The sequence below is a fragment of the Ursus americanus genome, chromosome 2, assembly GCF_024610735.1.
Source record: "Ursus americanus isolate L20-20 chromosome 2, mUrsAme1.1.p, whole genome shotgun sequence".
NCBI classification, from domain to species: domain Eukaryota; kingdom Metazoa; phylum Chordata; class Mammalia; order Carnivora; family Ursidae; genus Ursus; species Ursus americanus.
This window is the reverse complement of record NC_142128.1, coordinates 95,436,323-95,456,156: the sequence shown is the minus strand read 5'-3', so window position 1 is coordinate 95,456,156 and position 19,834 is coordinate 95,436,323. Positions and strand designations below refer to the sequence as shown.

Below are 19,834 nucleotides of genomic sequence, written 5' to 3'. Positions count from 1 at the left end.
TTAGGAGAGAATACTACGTGATCTCAGACCTTCTCTGCTTCTACAACACTGTGGAAGGAGGGCAAGACAATCATCAGCACAACTACAGGCTAATGAGAAAGGCCATTTCCCAAGGGGCTCCTGAAAGTATTACAAAAGCAGGAAGGAAAGTGTGTAGGATGTCAGGAGATGTAAGCTCAATTCATTGAGTCAGAAAATGCTCATCTTATTACTAACATCTTTCACAGGGCTAGACTTTTAAGGGATGAATTCAAAGTACATGCCCCATGTGGGAATTCTGGAACTCATATTATTTTCTACAATTCCAGGGAAAAAAGAATACAGACAGGATCCCCTAAAATAGAAATCTCCTAAATTAAGCTAAAAGTCTCACATAAACATATCTTTTATTACTGATTTCACAAGTTGTAGTAGTTTATATTCTATTATATGCTGTTTCTAAATGGGATAAATTAGAAATGATATTTTTCAGCAAGTTCCCATTATGCTTATGTAAACCTGATCTTCTCTGGAAAAAATATACTCTGTATTTATCATTTAATATAGTCTCTGCTTCACTAAGATGTATGTCTAGAAGAATGCCATAACCATCTATCATCTATGCAGATATACATCTATACAGTTTGTATAAGGTTCACTACTTTCAAAACACACACAAATGAAGAAAACTTACATCTTTTGGCATTCCTTTCGTTCTCCCAACATGGGATCACCCATTTCTCCAAGAATGGTAGCTTCCACTTCATACTGAACAATGAGTGCTTTTTCTGATGGATGTACATCAATATTTCCTCCTTTAACTTTCCTATAATATAAAATAAAAATAGACATAGATTAAAAACTCACAAAATGTTCACGGTTTTTATCTAGTTTCTAGTTCCAAAAGCGTGTGGGTTGGATTAACATATGCATTTAAATTAGATTTTCTCTTGACTTGGACAAAGAAATAAGTCTTTTCTCCAACTCTGTAAACTCTGTACTATACTTATAACTCTTGGTTTTGCAGAAAGAATCTTAATAAATAGCTATACCTGGGAAAAAATACATGTACACAAAGAATCATGCATAAAGGCAAGTCAATAAAATAAACAAGATGTTTTGGAGAGAATAACCTCAAACAAAAACCAGCAATTCAAAAACAAAGATAGCTGTCCCAAAATTTATATTTTATTTCATATTTCATTTTATTTTATATTTTATTGTATTTCTTTATTTTTTTTCTTTCAGTGCAGGGCTTGAACTCAACGACCCTGAGACAGAGACCTGAGTCAAGATCAAGAGTTGGACGCTTAACCGACTGAGCCACCCAGGGGCCCCCCAATTTATATTCTGAAAATATATTTAATAAATATTATTAATATATTAAATATAAATATTATTAACACATATTAAATATATTTTTAAAAAATCAATCTGCCAACAATTAGCCTGTTAACTGTATCACAGAATGACATGAAGAAATATTTATCATGTATCATCTTACATAACTGTGTAAATTGTGGCATTAGTACCTAATCATTCTTCAAATCACATTCAAATTACATAACAAAAACATTTATGGGTTATGTTTTATAGTTATGCATCTCAAATTAGAGTGTCACTAGTAGTTTCCATAGTGAGTTCCTATACACATCATCCTCCCATGCTTCTAAAGTTATACAATGAATGTTTAATTATTGTAAACCAATGACAAATTAACCACTACTTGTCACTCTGCCACATGAGAAGGTGAAAAAACAAGTTGTATTCAAAGAGATCAAGCAATAGAAACAAGGTAAGTTTCTCACTGTGGTCACAGTTGGCTAGTGGGCATCTCAGCCTGACGAGAAGGAACATAAATATGACAATATCTTAAACTGACTCCAATAATCAGAAACTCAAAGCTTTTCCTTCCATTAGAAATAAACGGCTTATTATGAATATTTTCAATGTAATTTTTAAAATGATCTTTTCATCACAATTCTTTATGAAAACAAAAAAGTTAAGAACATGCAATCTGTATTGGGACCATGACTGAGTCAAGTCATCAAGTACAACAATGCTAAAGTGTAGGTAGGTCAGCAACTAAACCGACAGTAAGATGTACAGAACAAAGCTTGTAAGGAATGAAAGCAGCCAGAAACCAGGAAAGCCAGTAAAAATAATTAGGAAATAAGATAAACACACATATACTACACAGGATGGTACGAAGTCCAAAAGGTAAGATAAATGGATATGAGTTGAGGGTAGCAATCAAAAGCTAAAGAAATCACAAGACTCAAAAGAACTAAGAGCAGCTTAAAAAAAAAAAAAAAGATGTACTCTGTAGCAAGCACTACACAAACTATCTTAATTATAAAGGAAACTAGTTATTTGCTTCCTGATGAGAGGGAGAGCAATCCCACTCATGAATTTCCTATACAGAAAGGGGTAACTGCTGTATCCAGTTCAATGAAGAGAAGCATAAGGATAAAATGTAAGTGCAGATCCTAAGAGGAGTCTCCAACCAGCACTTTCACAGTAGGTCTTCCACATATTAAGAGGTGAGATAAAAGCGTAATTGTTGTCTTCTGGTCTGATACCTTGCCTTTCTCAAAGAAATCAAATAGATCAAAGAATCACACCACTCCTTTCCAGTTTTTGTTTGCTTTTTTTGTGTGCGTGTGTTTTAAAATAGTGAGTTCATCAAATTTTTCAAAGTTTCTTTATCACTAAAGCAGATTATATTTTTATAGGAAAAGTATAACACAGAAATTACAAAGAAAAAATAAACTCAAAAACCTTGAAGAAACCAACTGTTAAAAATTTAGCACATATACATTCAGATATTTTTCTATCCATATATAAATAATAGAGTGACAGGTCTAGAATATCTTTATAGGAGAGGCTTAAGGGTAGCAATCTGGTAGGGTTGAAACTACATTGAATAGCACTTTACATAAGAGTAACACAAGTTACTATTTATATCAACATAGGGGCTGATGGAAATTAAGGATCGATAAACCCCTCCCATTCTCCCTGGCACTGTGACTGAATATACAAAATACGTATATTACAACTAAGCTCATATTATACTAAATAGTAACATACATTTAAAACTTACTATGTAGTCATTTTATAAGACAATGCTTTGCCTTTAGAAATCCATACACTCACATTCCAGATTCTCCATTTGTTGAACACCTTGATTCTTTATTTCTAACTGATATTGAACAAAATTTACAGGATTCATTTACAAAACATTCAAAAGTACTGTAGGCGACTTTGCTGATTGACAAAGTACTTCTATAAAGGCTCAAAATATCTGCAATTCAGCTACTCTTTGTACGATACAAATATTTCAACACTGACAACCACGGCTTCAGGTTCTATTTTAGTTGGTAAAATATTCTAGTTTATTCGGATACTGTTATGAATTATGTCTGAATGCAACCTCTACCAAGTACATATCTGCTGTTGATAGTTGATTTAGTGTGAAAATTTTACCATAACAATGTGCTTCACCAAATATATATTTGAATTATCACGACAAAATGAATAATTTTACCTTAAATGCTGAACTTTCAAACTCAATTTAACATGGCACTCGTAATGACATCAGATGTTTAAATATCAAGAGAATGAGCTTCCAAATGCTTTACCTGGAATCCATGTATTAGATTAAAAAAATTATAACTGATTATTAGAATTAACTGATTTTCTATTTGAAGCATCTTATGACACATATCAAAACTGCTGTCTGTTAACTGTAAATTTTTTCTACTAACGGAGACTTCTCAATAACAGCTCTGCTTTTTTTTTATATGTATAAGAAAACTAGAACCTGAAATATGCTAAATTAATTTAGAAAAATCATTTTTTACGTCAATGTGAAGACTATGCTTCACAGAGTGATATAAAATACACCTTCTATAACTCCATGTGTTAATTGTCATCCTGGGGCTCAATGTTCTTAATTAATAACTTCTGAAGTACATCCTGATATTTCCAGACTTCATGCAGTTGATGATATCATTACAATCCTTAAAAGAGAAAATAAATGCTCATATTGCATTATACATTTATCATCAATTTTCTACAACAAAAATTCATTAATCTTTCATTAAACAGTTACTTTAAAAAAATTACTGCTGTCAAAAGGATTTATTGCAAGTTTCCATTCAAGATGGTAGCATAGGAGGATTCTGAACTCAAAATCCTCCTATAGACACACAAAATCTGTAGCTACACATGAAAAACTTTCCTCTGGGGAAAAAGCCCTAAAAATTAGTGGCATGACTCCTACATATCAAGTGAATGAAAAAAAAATTCCACATTGAAGTGGAGAGGAGAAGCTGAGATACAATCTCACCACAAACCCCATTCCTGCCACAGTGACCCACAATCAGGAGGGAACTCACAAAACTGAGCTTCAGCCTGCGGAGCAAAGGGTTTGAACCCCACACCTAACACCTCAACTTTTAAGACCTGCACCTGGGAGATGAGCCCTAAAACAGATATCTAGCATTGAAAGCCAACAGGGCTTGTGTCCATAAGACCCATAGGCTATAGTGAACAGAGAAACAGTTCTTAAAGGGCTTATATGTACAGACTCACCCATCCCAGAGACCAGTGCAGAGGCAGATGACAAGTGCCCAGAATTTCTGTTAAACAGACTTATTTGCTTATCTTAAAAAGTCAACCTGTGGGGCACGTATCTAATTTAATATACATGTATGTGCCTAATGAAATACTTTCCAAAGACAGAGGCCAGTGGGTACCATCTTTGCACTCTCCCTCTGCTTTGCTCGCGCTAACCAGTATCTCCCAGAAAAAAGCATGTACCACTGACTGGTGCCCTGATTTCTGCAGATGCCACCCACAGGTCTCCTCTAGACCACTTGGCTCTGATGGTCATCAGGGCTTACACATCCAGGTCCCACAGCACTGTTAACAAATGGAGAAAGAGTTCTTAACTGACTACCATCCCTAAGGCACAGCAGAAAGGCAGAAGACTGAGGTACCCAATCTATCTGTGAAAGGGGTCTATTAGCTTATCTTCATAGCTGTGGCCTGAAGAACAGGCTTCTAAATAAACACACATCTGAAGGCTGGTTGTAATCCTCACCAGGGACCTGGGAGGGCAGCTGCTATCTTCACATTCTTCTGCTATGCTCCAGAGCACCAATATCTTCTGGAGAGGAGCTTGTGTACTTGTCTGGTGGTCTGGTTTTTGTGGCTACCACCCAGGGGATGCTCTGTGATTGCCTGGCTGTGGTGGCCAGCAGGGTTTGTGTTCATGAATTCAAAGGGATGTCAGCAAAGAAACAGTTCTTAACTGGCTATGGCTCTAGGAATCAGCACAGAGGGAGTAGAACACCTATCTCCCAGTCTTTCACCTGAAAGAGGTATATTGCCATACTTTAAAAGCTGTTGCCTGACCGGCTTTCAATCAGCCTGAATCCACATGCTGACTGAATCCTCCCCTTTAGGACACTGATCGGTCCTGGCACACCCTCAACTACTGAGAGTCACTACAAAAAATAGGCTGCTTGTATAATCACAAAGATTTGAGAGATAATCAGGAGTTAGGGCAGGATTAAATGACAAGATTCATCTCCTACACGAGGCACAGAGATTCAAAGAAAAATGAGGAAACAGAGGAATATGTTCCAAACAAAAGAAGAAGATAAGACCATAAAAAAAAGACCTTATAAAATGGAGATAAATGCTCGCTCTACCTTATAAAGAATTCAAAGTAATGGTCATTATGATGTTTACTGAGCTCAGAAGAATGGATGAACAAAGTGAGAATTTCAACAGAGATAGGCAACACAAGAAAGTACCAAACAGAAGTCACAGAGCTGAAGAATAAAAATAACTGAACTGAAAAATACAATAGAGGGGGATTCAACACCAGACTAAATAAAGCAGATGAAAGGATCAGTGAATTCAAAGACAGTCAGAATATACTTGTTCTATATATAAGCTGATACACAAATGTGTTACAGGGCAGTGGAACTCACCCCATCGGAGAAGCAAAAAGAAAAAAAAGAATGAAGGGATGTCTGGGTGGCTCAGTCGGTTAAGCGTCTGCCTTCAACTCAGGTCATGATTGCAGGGTCCTGGGATCGAGCCCCACATAGGGCTCCCTGCTCAGCAGGAAGTCTGCTTCTTCCTCTCCCTCTGCCCCTGCCCCCCCATTTGTGCTTACTCTCTCTCTCTCTCTCTCAAATAAATAAATAAATAAATAATCTAACATCAAAAACTAATGATGTACTGTATGGTGACTAACATAATAAAATTTAAATTAAATTAAAAAGATTATAATCAGAGAAAAAGAAGGTTATTACATAATAATAATGGGGCCAATCCAACAAGAGGATAAAAAATCTGTAAGTATTTATGCATCCAACATAGGATCACCTAAATATATAAAGAAAATACTAGCAGACCTAAAAGGAGAAATAAACAGCAACACAATAGTAGTAGAAGACTTTAACACCCCACTTTCATAAATGGATAGATCATCCAGACAAAATCAATAGGGAAACATTGGTTTTAAAAGACATGTTAGACCAGAGGGTCTTAACAGACATAAACAGAAGAGTCTATCCAAAAGGAACAGTACACATTCTTCTCAAGCATACATGGAACATTCTCCAAGACAGATCATATATTAGGCCATGAAACAAGTTTTAATATATTTAAAGACTGAAATATATCAAGCATCTTTTCTGACCATAATAATATAACACTAGAATCAATTACAAGAAGAAAACTGAAAAATTCACAAATATGTGGAGATTAAATAACATGCCACTGAACAATCAATGGGTCAAAGAAACCAAAAGAGAACTCAAAAAATACCTTGAGACAAGCGGAAATGGAAATACAATAAACCAAATCAAAGGATGCAAAAAACACAGTTCTAAGAGGGAAGTTCATAGTGATAAAAATGCCTGCATCAAGGAAGAAGAAAGATCTCAAATAAACAAGCTAACTTTATACCTCAAGAAACTAGAAAAAAGAACTAACAAAGCCCAGGGGCACCTGGGTGATACAGCTGGTAAGTGTCCAACTCTTGGTTTCAGCTCAGGTAGTGACCTCAGGGTCATGAGATTGAGCCCACGTGTTGGGCTCTGCACTCAGCCAGGAGTCTGCCTGAGATTCTTTCTCCCTCTCCTGGCTCTCTCTAAAATAAATAAATCTAAAAAACAAACAAACAAACAAACAACAAAAAAAAACAAGGCCCAAAGTTAGTAGAAGAAAGGAAATAACAAAGAGCAAAGTGAAAATAAATGAAATACACCCTAAAGGAACAACAGAAAAGATCAATCAAACTACAAGATGGTTGACAAACCTTTAGCTAGATTCACCAAGAAAAAAGAAAGAGGACTCAAATAAATAAAATTGGAAACAAAACAGGAAACATTACAACGGATAACACAGAAATACAAAGGACCACGAGTCTTAACAATTAATTATACACCAACAAATTTAACAACATAGAAGAAATGGGTAAAATCCTAAAAAATATTCAACCTACCAAGATTGAATCATAAAGAAACAGAAAATATAAAGAGACCAATTACTAGTAAGGGATTGAATCGGTAATCAAAAATGGCCCAAAAAACAAAAGTCCAGACCCAACAGCTTCACTGGTTAATGCTACCAAACATTCAAAGAATTAATATCAATCATTCTCAGAATAGAACAGGAGGGAATACTTATGAACTCATTTTTATGAGGCCAGCATTACCTTGACACCAAAACCAGACAAGGACACCACAAGAAAATTATAGGCTAATAACTCTAAGGAACATAAATGCAAAAATCTTCAACAAAATACTAGCAAACAAAATTCAAGTTTACATTAAAAGGATCATACATCATGATCAACGGCGATTGATTTGAAGGATGTAAGGATGGTTCAATAAATGCAAATCAATCAATATGATTGGCTCAGTCATTAAGCGTTTGCCTTCAGTTCAGGTCATGATACCAGGTTCCTTGGGATCAAGCCCCGCATCAGGCTCCCTGCTCAGCGGGAAGCCTGCTTCTCCCTCTCCCACTCTCCCTGCTGGTGTTCCCTCTCTCACTGTGTCTCTCTCTGTCCAATAAATAAATAAATTTAAAAATCTTAAAAAAACAAAAAAAAATCAATATGATACATTACATTAACAGAATGAAGTGTAAAAGTCATATGATTATCTCCAATAGATGCAGAAAACATTTGACAACATTCAACATCCACTTACAATAAAAACTGTCACCAAAATGAACACACAGGGAATGTACCACAACACAATAAAGGCTATATATGGTAAACACACAGTTAATATCATATTCAACAGTGAAAAGCTGAAAGCTTTTCCTCAAAGATCAGGAACAAGGCAAGGATGCCCACTCTTACCACTTCTATTCAACATAGTGCTAGGAGCCCAAGCCAGAGTAATTTGTCAAGAAAAAGAAATAACAGGCATCCAAATCAGAAAGCAAGAAGTAAAACTGCCACTATTTGCAAATGACATGATATTATTATAGAGAAAATTCTAAGGACTCCACAAAAAACTGTTAGAACTAATAAACGAATTCAAGAAAGTTGCAGGTTACAAAAACTGATATTAAATATCAGTTGCATTTCCATATACTAATGATGAACCCCTTAAGTGCAATTAAGAAAATAATCCCATTTACAATTACATCAAAAAGAATAACATATCTAGAAATAAGTTTAGCCAAGAAGGTAAAAGACCTATACACTGAAAACTGTAAGATATTGATGAAAGAAACTGAACACAATACAAATAATGAAAAGATATTCTGTGCTTATGGACTGGAAGAATTAATACTGATAAAATGTCCATACCACCCAAAGAAATCTACAAATTCAACACAATCCTAATCAAAATCCCAATGGCATTTTTCCACAGAAATTGAACAAACAATCCTAAAATGGGTATGGAAGCACAAAAGACCATGAATAACCAAAGCAATCTTGAGAAAGAACAAAGCAAGAGACATCACATTTCCTGGTCTTTCCTTCTTTCTTTTTCAAGATTTTATCTATTTATTTGACACACACAGAGAGAGAGAATACAAGCAGAGGGAGTGGCAAAGGGAGAAGAAGCAGCAGACTCCCCCTGAGTAGATAGCCTGATGTGGGGCTAGATCTCAGGGTCCTAGTATCATGACCTGAGCCCAAGGCAGATGTTTAATAGACTGAGTCACCCAGGTGTCCCACATTTTCTGGTTTCAAACTATATTACAAAGTTACAGTAATCAAAACAGTAGGTATTTGCATAAAAATAGACACATGTACCAACAGAATACAGAGCCCAGAAATAAACCCACACATATACAGCCAATTAATTTACAACAAAGGAGTCAATAATATACAACAGAAAGGACAGTCTCTTCAATAAATGGTATTTGGAAAATTGGACAGCTACATGCAAAAGAATGAAACTGGACCATTATCTTACACCATATACAAAAATTAGTTCAAAATGCATTAAGGAGCTGAACATAAGCCCTATAACTATAAAATTCCTAGAAGAAAATATAGGCAATAAGCTTCTTGCCATAGGTCTTGGCTTTTTTTTTTTATTTGACACCAAAAGCAAAGGCAACAAAAACAAAAATAAATATGTGGGACAAAATCAAACTAATAATCTTCTGCCCAATAAAAGAAACAAAAATGAAAAGGTGACCTATTACATGTGAGAATATATTTGCCAATAATAATATATGATAATGGGTTAATATCCAAAGTATCTAAACACCTCATAGAACTCAAAAGCAAAAAAAAAAAAAAAAAAAAAAAAAAAAGGAAAGAAAAAAGAATCCAATCTAATTAAAAAATTAGCAGAGGATCTGAATTGGCATTTTTCCAAAGAAGACATACAGATGGCCAAAAGGTACATGAAAAGATGCTAAAAATCTCTAGATGTCAAATAGAGCATTCTTTCCTGATTAAAACACTTCAGAGTGTAGAGATAGAGGGTACATTCCTCAATTTCATAAAAACCATCTATGAAAAGCCTACAGCGAATATCATTCTCAATGGGGAAAAGCTGAAAGCCTTTCCCTTAAGATCAGGAACATGACAACGATGTCCACTCTCGCCATTATTATTCAACATAATACTAGAAGTCATTGCAACAGCAATCAGACAATGAAAAGGGATAAAAAGTATCCAAAACGGCAAAGAAGAAGTCAAACTGTCTCTCTTTGCAGATGACATGATACCCTATATGGAAAATTCAAAAGACTCCGCCCCCAAATTACTAGAACTTATAGAGCAATTCAGTAATGTGGCGGGATACAAAATCAATGCTCAGAAATCAGTTGCATTTCTATACACGAACAATGAGACTGAAGAAAGAGAAATTAGGGAATCAATTCCATTTACAATAGCACCAAAAATCATACGTTATCTCAGAATTAACTTAACCAGAGACATAAAGAATCTATATTCTAGAAACTACAAATCACTCTTACAAGGCATTGAAGAAGACACAAAAAGATGGAAAAATATTCCATGCTCATGGATTGGAAGAATAAACATAGTTTCAGTGTCTATGCTACCTAGAGCAATCTACACTTTCAATGCCATCCCGATCAAAATACCAATGACATTTTTCAATGAACTGAAACAAACTGCCCTTAAAGTTGTGTGGAACCAGAAAAGGCCCCGAATCGCCAAGGAATTGTTGAAAAGGAAAAACAAAGCTGGGGGCATCATGTTGCTGGGTTTCAAGCTATACTACAAAGCTGTGATCACAAAGACAGCATGGTACTAGAACAAAAACAGACACATAGACCAATGGAACAGAATAGAGAACCCAGAAATGGACCCTAGGCTCTTTGGGCAACTAATCTTTGACAAAGCAGGAAAAAACATCAGTGGAAAATAGACAGTCTCTTCAATAAATGGTGCTGGGAAAATTGGACAGCTATATGCAAAAGAATGAAACTTGACCACTCTCTCACACCATACACAAAGATAAAATCCAAATGGATGAAAGACCTCGATGTGAGACAGGAATCCATCAAAATCATAGAGAAGAACATAGGCTGCAACCTCTTCGACATCGGCCACAGCAACTTTTTTCATGACACATCTCCAAAGGCAAGAGAAACAAAAGATAAAATGAACTTGTGGGACTTCATCAAGATAAAAGCTTCTGCACGGCCAAGGAAACAGTCAAAAAAACTAAGAGGCAGCCCACGGAATGGGAGAATATATTTGCAAATGATACTACAGATAAAAGACTGGTATCCAAGATCTACAAAGAACTTCTCAAACTCAATACATGAGAAACAAATAAATCATAAAATGGGCAGAAGATATGAACAGACACTTTTCCAATGATGACATACAAATGACTAACAGACACATGAAAAAATGTTCAAAATCATTAGCCATCAGGGAAATACAAATCAAAACCACATTGAGATACCACCTTACACCAGTTAGAATGGCAAAAATTGACAAGGCAAGAAACAACAAATGTTGGAGAGGATGTGGAGAAAGGGGATCCCTCTTACACTGTTGGTGGGAATGCAAGTTGATACGGCCACTTTGGAAAACAGTGTGGAGGTCCCTTAAAAAGTTAAAAATAGAGCTACCCTATGATCCAGCAATTGCACTACTGGGTATTTACCCCAAAGATACAGACATAGTGAAGAGAAGGGCCATATGCACCCCAATGTTCATAGCAGCTTTGTCCACAATAGCTAAATTGTGGAAGGAGCCGAGATGCCCTTAAACAGACAAATGGATTAAGAAGATGTGGTTCATATATACAATAGCATATTACTCAGTCATCAGAAAGAACGATTACCCAACATTTGCAGCAACATGGACAGGACTGGAGGAGATTATGCTAAGTGAAATAAGTCAAGCAGAGAAAGACAATTATCATATGGTTTCACTCATTTATGGAACATAAGAAATAGCAGGAACATCGGTAGGAGAAGGAAGGGAAGAATGAAGTGGGGGTAAACAGAAGAGGGAATGGACCATGAGAGACTATGGACTCTGGGAAACAAACTGAGGGCTTCAGAGGGGAGAGGGGTGGGGGACCAGGATAGGCTGGTGACGGGTACTAAGGAGGGCACGTATTGCATGGTGCACTGGGTGTTATACGCAAATAATGAATCATGGAACACTACATCAAAAACTAAGGATATACTGTATGGTGACTAACATAACATAATAAAAATTATTTAAAAAAATCTCTAGATGCTCAAAATCTCTAGTCATCAGTGAAATGCAAATCAAAACCACAATGAGATATCACCCCATACCTGTCAGAATAGCTATTATCAAAAAGACAAGATACAGCAAGTGTTGGTAAGGATGTGGAGAAAAGGGAACCCCTGTACACTGCTGGTGGGAATTTAAATCAATGCAGCCACTATGGAAAACCATATAGAGGTTTCTCAAGAAACTGAACATAGAACTACCATATGATCCAGCAAATTCACTTTTGAGTATTTATTCAAAGGAAACAACACTAAGTCAAAAGCATTATTTACAATAGCCAATACATAGAAGCAACTTAAACGTCCATCGATGGATAAATGGGTAAAGAAAATGTGGTGTATGTATGTATATATGTGTGAAATATTGTCATCTGTGACAACATGGATGGACCTTGAGGGCATTATGCTATGTGAAATAAGTCAGAGAGAGAGAGAAATTCTATATGATCTCAGTTTTATGTAGAATCTAAGAACAAAACAAACTCAAACTCGCAGATACACAGAATAGATTGGTAGTTGCCAAAGGTAGGGAGTGGAAGGTGGGCAAAACAGGTGAAGGTGGTCAAAAGGTATAAATTTCCAGCTATAAAATAAGTAAGTCCTGGGGATATAAGGTACAGCATTGTGACTATTATTGTTGTACTGTATACTTGAGAATTGCCAAGAGAACAAATCTTAGTTCTCATCACAAGAAAAACATTACTGTATAGTAATGGATGTTAACTAGACTTATTGTGGTGACCATTTCATAATATACATGAATACACACAAATCATTATGATATGCACCTGAAACTAATATGTCAATTATAGATCAATAAACAGATTTCAAATCAATAACCTAATTTTACACCTAAAGGAACCAGAAAAAGAATAAACTAAATCCCAAGCTTGTAAGAAGGTAGGAAATAATAAAGATAGAGGGATAAAAAGAGAATACAGGGGTGCCTGGGTAGCTCAGTTAAGTGTCCCACTCTTGGTTTTGGCTCAGGTTGTGATCTCATGGTCTGGAGATGGAGCCTCACGTCCAGTGAGATTCTCTCTCCCTCTCCCTCTGACCCTCCCGCTCGTGTGCATGATCTTTCTCTCAAATAAATAAATAAATAAATAAATATTTTTTAAAAAGAATAAAAATACTAATAAATTTAAGTAGAGAGGTGCACCACTTATACAGTGAAAACTACGAAATGTTGCTGAAGAAATTCTTAAGAAATAAATGTACAGACACCCCTTGTTCATAGATTGGATGACTTAACAGTGTTAAGATGGCAATATTCCCCAGAATGATCTACAGAAAGTTACAGTAATCAAAACAGTGAAGTACTAGCACAAAAATAGACATATAGATCAATGGAATAGAATTGAGTCCAGAAATAAGCCCTTACATCTACCATCAACTGATTTCCAACAAAGGTAGCACTGGGAAAGAATGATCCCTTTAACAGATGATGCCAGGACAACCAGATATCCACATGCAAAAGAATGAAATTGGACCCTTACTTTATACCACATAATTAACTCAAGATGGATCAAAAACACAAATTTTAGAGCTGAAATGATAAAACTCTTAGAAAACATAGAGGCAAATCTTCATGGCCTTGGATGTGACAATGGTTTCTTTTTTTAATTAATTTTTAAATTTTAATTCCTGTATATTTAATACACACTGTTATATTAGTTTCAGGTGTAAAGTATAGTGATTCAACAATTCTATACATCACCCAGTGCTCATCGTAAGTGTACTTTTTAATCCCCATCAGCTATTCTACCCATCCCCTCACCCACCTCCCCTCTGGTAACGATCAGTTTGTTCTCTATATATAAGTGTTTGTTTTTCAGTTTGTCTCCCTCTCTTTTTTTCCATTCATCTGTTGTTTCTTAAATTCCACATATGAGAGAAATTATATGGTATTTATCTTTCTCTCACTGACTTATTTCACTTAGCATAAAATTCTCCAGATCCATCCACGTTGTTGCAAATGGCAAGATTTCATTCTTTTTGAAGGATGAATAATATTTGATGGGTTATATATATATATATCACCTCTCCTTTATCCATTCACCTGTAGATAGACACCGGGGATGCTTCCATTATTTGGTTATTATAAATAATGCTGCAATAAACATAGGGTCATCTATCCCTTTAAATTAGTGTTTCTGTAGTTTTTTGATCAATACCTAGTAGTGCAATTACTAGCTCACAGGGTAGTTCTATTTTTATCTTTTTGAGGAACCTCCACACTGTCTTCCACAGTGACTGCACCAGTTTGCATTCCCAATAACAGTGCATGAAGGTTCCTTTTTCTCCACATCCTGGGCAACACTTGCTTCTTGTGATTTTGATTTTAGCCATTCTGACAAGTGTAAAGTGATGTCTCATTGTAGTTTTGATTTGCATCTCCCTGATGATGAGTGATGTTGAGCATCTTTTCATGTGTGTTTTGGCCCTCTGTATATCTTCTTTGGAGAAATGTCTGTTCATATTTTCTGTCCATTTTTTAATTCGATTATTTGTTTTTTTGGTGTTGAGTTGTGTAAGTTCTTTATATATTTTGGATACTAGCCCTTTTTCAGAAATGTTGTTTGCAAATATGTTCTCTGATTCAGTAGGTTGTCTTTTACTTTTGTTGATTGTTCCCTTTGCTGTGCAGAAGCTTTTTATTTTGCTATATGCAAAAGAATGAAACTGGACCACTCTCTTCACTACACACAAAAATAAACTCAAATGGATTAAGGACCTAAATGTGAGATATGAAACCATAAAAATCCTAGAGTTAATTACGTGGCATAAAGTAAGGGTCCAATTCCATTCCTTTATGTGTGGATATCCAGTAATTCCTCTGACATCAGCTTTAGCAACATCTTTCTAGATAGGTCCTTGAGGCAAGGGAAACAAAAGCAGAAACGAACTATTTGGCCAATGGTTTCTTAAATAATGGCATCAAAAGCAACTAAAGAAAAAATTAAACTGGACTTCATCAAAATTTAAGACTTTTGCATAAGGAAGGATACTGTGAAGAGAATGAAAAAAACCACCACGGAATGCGACAAAATATTTGCAAACTATTTTTCTGATAAGAGTCTAGTATCTAGAACAAATAAAGAATTCTTTTCTCCAAAGCATATAGACAAAAGACAAGAACCTTATAAAAAGATGCTCAATGTCACTAGTAACTAGGGAAATGCAAATCAAAACCACAATAAGATACTACTTCACATCCACTGAATGGCCATAATTTAAAAAAATAAATAGCAACTGTTGGTGATTCAAAAAATTGGAGCTCTCATACACTGCTGGTGGGAATGTAAAATGGTGCAGTCACTGTAAAAAACAGTTTGGTGGTTCCCCAATAAGTTAAATATAGAATTAGTACATTACCTTGCAACAACTAGGGACATACCAGAGAGTGAAAAAAGGTACTGAAACTAGTACAGGAATGTTCAAAGAAGCTTTACTCACAATAGCCAATACATAGAAACAATATAAATGTCCATCAATAGATGAATGGATAATCAAAATGTGCTATATCCACACAATGAATTATCATCCAGCTATTAAATGGAATGAAGTACTAATGAATGCTAAAACATAGATGAATGTTGAAAACATTATACTGTATATAAAAAAAGCTTTACACAAAGGCCATATACTGATTTTGCTTATCATATGTTTGTAGCACTTATCATAAATACAATAATTACTTCTGATTATATATTATTTAAAGTCTGTATTCCTTGATACATTATAAGTACCATAAAGCAGAGAAAGTATCATTCATTCAATACTTTTAATTACTTGGCTGAGTGGCTTTTACATGGTAGAATTTCAAATAACTATTGAATGAATGAATGAATGAATGAATGACATTTACTCTTAAAAATCCTTCAGTGGTTCCCCACTGCTTTTACAATTCTCAACTCTTTACAACAGCTCCTAATTCCTATATGATTTGGCCCATTTTTCTTTGTAGCCTTATTTTCACTTCATTTAATAATTATATAGTGAGTATTACATTCCAGGCACTGTGCTGTGTGCTGAGGATACAATGAGAAGTAAGATATATATAGCTCCTTAGCCTTTTGGAGCTTACAGACCAGCAGGAAAGACAAACAATAACAATATAGTGGTAAAATGGGTAAAGACAAGGTATTTGGTATCACGAAAACCTTACAGGTATATCTGACCTGGACTGTGGATTGTGGGATGAAGAAATGGCAGCTTAGGAAAGACTTTTTGGAAAAAGTGACATTTAAGCAAAAACAGGAAAAATAAGGAGTTAGCTAGGTGAGTAACAGGGCAAGTTCCAGACAATGAGAAGGGCATTTGGAACCTAACACTGAAACACAAAGATCTAATAGAAGTTACTTCTTTAAGGCTCAGGTATGAAATTATTGGGGGTGGGAGGGAAGCAGAGAGAGAGAAAGATGAAAAGGTAGGTGCTCTAACTCTAAAAGCAATGGAGGGGCACCTGGGTGGCTCAGTCCTTAAGCATCTGCCTCTGGCCCAGGGCGTGATTCCAGGATTCTGGGATGGAGCCCCGCTCAGTCGTTAAGCGTCTGCCTTTGGCCCAGGGCGTGATCCCAGGGTGCTGGGACCGAGCCCCGCATTGGGCTCCCTGCTTTGCTGGGAGCCTGCTTCTTCTTCTCCCACTCCCCCTGCTTGTGTTCCCTCTCACTGGCTGTCTCTCTCCCTGTCAAATAAATAAATAAAATCTTAAAAAAGAATAAAAGCAATGGAAAGCCACTGGAAGGTTTAAGAGGAGGCTAAAAAACCCAGAATCACAAATAAGTGTCTATGTTTGTGTATATCTGATTGAGGACATGAACTATGTCTATTTAATCATTTCCCCAGTGACCAGAACAATGATAGGCATACACTACATATTTTGTAAGTATTCATTAAGTGCTACTGAATCAAAACTGGTAGCAGGACAAAAAATGAAAACTGGATTTGATTCTATAATCTACTCACATTTAAACATAAAGAGACTAGAGATTCCTCAGTGATAACTACAATGAAACCACTGAAATCAACTAATTAAAATTAGAGTGAATCAATTAGATTGAAAACATTTGCTGTCCTGTTAAAAACTAAATCTAAAAGTAAAAATACTGCAAAAGTAACATATATAATCATTATCTAAGAACCAATAATTAAAATGGAAGGTTCTGCCAGACATCATAATCCATCAGGCCTGTATGATTATATGCCAGCTGCGTATTTCTAAAGTGAAAACAAGCAACGCAAACTTTTTATTATTCATATTGTCAAAATTAGACAAAACTGAAGACCGTATGTTTCAACCTTTCCAAATTCTGACCTTATTTTACTTCAAACATCACAGTGACTTGTTTGGTTTTATTTTTTTTAACCCTAGATAACATGGCTTTCAAAATAAGCAATAGATTGACAATTATGCCTCAGGGTCTATACAGGTACAAGAATCCTAATCCTAATAAAAACTATCTTTTGGCACACCTATATTACATGAAAATAAGCTGATGGTATAATAGTGGCTCTTTGTCTAGAATAATCTGGAATCTAAAGTTGAAAGAGAACTAATTTATTTTCTTCTGTCATAAAATTTTCAATCAAGATATTTTAAAATAACGATGTAAGCAAAATTCAGGGAGGAAACAAATACTATATACTAGTCATGACTACATACTGCTATAAAAATTTTAGTGATAAAGCCTGGTTATTTGAGTTTCGGAAATATTCATATACAATGAGTAAGGCAGGCAATATATGCCTCAGTCGTGCAAAGGAAGTGCATTGTTTGACTGATCTTACAAATTGTTTGAATCCCTTTTAAGAATCGATTAAAGGTTAGAAGATGTTTCTGTGATGTTCAGGGCCATGCCAAACCAGGATGAACACATTCAGTAAAAGTATATTATGACTTGAAATAATGCCACCACATTATATGCATGTTTTATCTTTTAAAGGTATTTTCATATTTGGTTGGCAAATCTCTCATAAGGTAACATTTGCCCCATATTTAAATAATGAAACTGTGTCCAAAAAAATACATGTGACTCTCCCTGTGTACTTTAACCTATCAGTAACAGTGACTTAACTAAAAATGGAGAGTCCTAATTGTTTTCTATTGGATCACTGCTAACTCTTGGTCCAGTGACATGTATCCTTTTCATCAGGGATGAACTTCTCTTTGACAGGAGTCAAATAAATAATCCCAACAGATACAATTTTCTTTAAAGAGTAATTGATACTACAAGTATTCTTAAGCTAAATATATTATGGCCTATTCCAGGACAAGCTCCTGAACAAACCTCTTGATAATTATGAACCTCCTACAAAAATTAATACTGTATACATGGCAGTCAAATGGATGAAATGGTTGAGGAGAGCAGAAATGCACAGGAAGGAACCATCTCAACCCAGCCTCCTATAAATTAAAAGCCACCACTTCTTCATCGTTTCAAAACCCTACGGTGCTGAACCCCAAACAGGAGACAGCAGAGGCACCAGAAGACTTCATTCCCAAGGGAATTCCCAGGAGCTCCCAAGGGATTTATCCTACTGGGGAAAAATGGAGAGTCCAAGTGGGGGCCTGGAGGGGAGGAAGACACGGTTTACTCGGCCCTTCGCCCTTCTCCCGTGAACAATGTGATGTGTGTAGCAAGGAAACCATCTTCAATGCTGTCAGGGTCCCGCCGAGCCCGGTAAGAGGCTGGGGGGCCTCGCACCCCCGAAAGGCCCTTTCCTCTTCTCCCCAGTGCACCTTCCCCTTTCCTTTCCGTCACTTCTCCCCGGCATCCACCCCTCCTCTAAGCTTCTAGCTTTGCCCAGTGACACCTCAAAGCCAACCCAAGGACCTCTAAGAGTATCTTCAGGGCCCTGCAAGGAAGGTAGGACCGAGCCTTAGGGAGTGGTCACCTTTTGAGGTATCTGGCGTCCTCCCCTTGCATGGCGGCGGCGACGGCAGCGTGGGGAGGATGGGGGTATCTGAGAAAGCCGGCGGAGCTATTTCCGGGGACGGTGGCCAAAGTATCCCCACACCCAAAGGCGATGACAGTCCAGAGGCCTGCAAGGAGGGGCGGCGGCGCTGCGGTTACCACGGTGAGGCCGCCGGCTCCTCCCACAGCGCCTAGGCTCCGAAACACTGGAGGGACCCAGACCCGCCCAGCGCGGCCTCCGCCAGCCCCGCCTCAGGGCGCATGCGCCCGCTTCGCCACGCCGTCTGCGCAGGCTCAGTGTGAGGTGCTGGCCCCGGGGATTAATCCGACGCACCCTGCAGCCGAGCGGGAGGGGTTTTGCCGCAGATACCCGCGCGGGGGGTCAAGGACTGGCTTCTTGATCACTGCCCCCTTGAGGATGAAAATTGGAAGAGTCATCCCAGTCCGCGGAATTGCAATACCGGGTCTTAGCTTCAAAAAAGAGAAAGGGAATCCATTAACCTTTTAATTAGTGAATGCTGTAGAGCAGCTCAGCCCTCGGCTGGTAACCTGTAAAGTGAGATTTGTGTTTGGAGGCACTGTGGAAAAGGAACTGCACTGATTGCACTGAGAAGCTCTTAATTTGTGGAGATAGTCTGACCCTCATACAAAATGAATACAATCAATCTCACCTTTGATTC

The 19,834-nt window shown here is 36.8% G+C and overlaps 1 protein-coding gene across 2 annotated transcripts in view; it reads right to left on the bottom strand.

Moving 5' to 3' along the window:
• The window catches only part of KIFAP3 (kinesin associated protein 3), a 150,670-nt gene extending 131,273 nt beyond the window's left edge, over positions 1–19,397 (bottom strand). For both annotated transcript variants that reach the window (XM_045797754.2, XM_045797745.2), the window contains exons 1-2: positions 19,135–19,397; positions 674–805 (exon numbers count right to left, since the gene is read on the bottom strand). In XM_045797754.2, coding sequence (XP_045653710.1) covers positions 674–805; positions 19,135–19,166 — 164 coding nt within the window. In that variant the 5' untranslated portion in view covers positions 19,167–19,397. The remainder of the gene's footprint in view (positions 1–673; positions 806–19,134) is intronic.
• Positions 19,398–19,834: the final 437 nt, after the last annotated feature.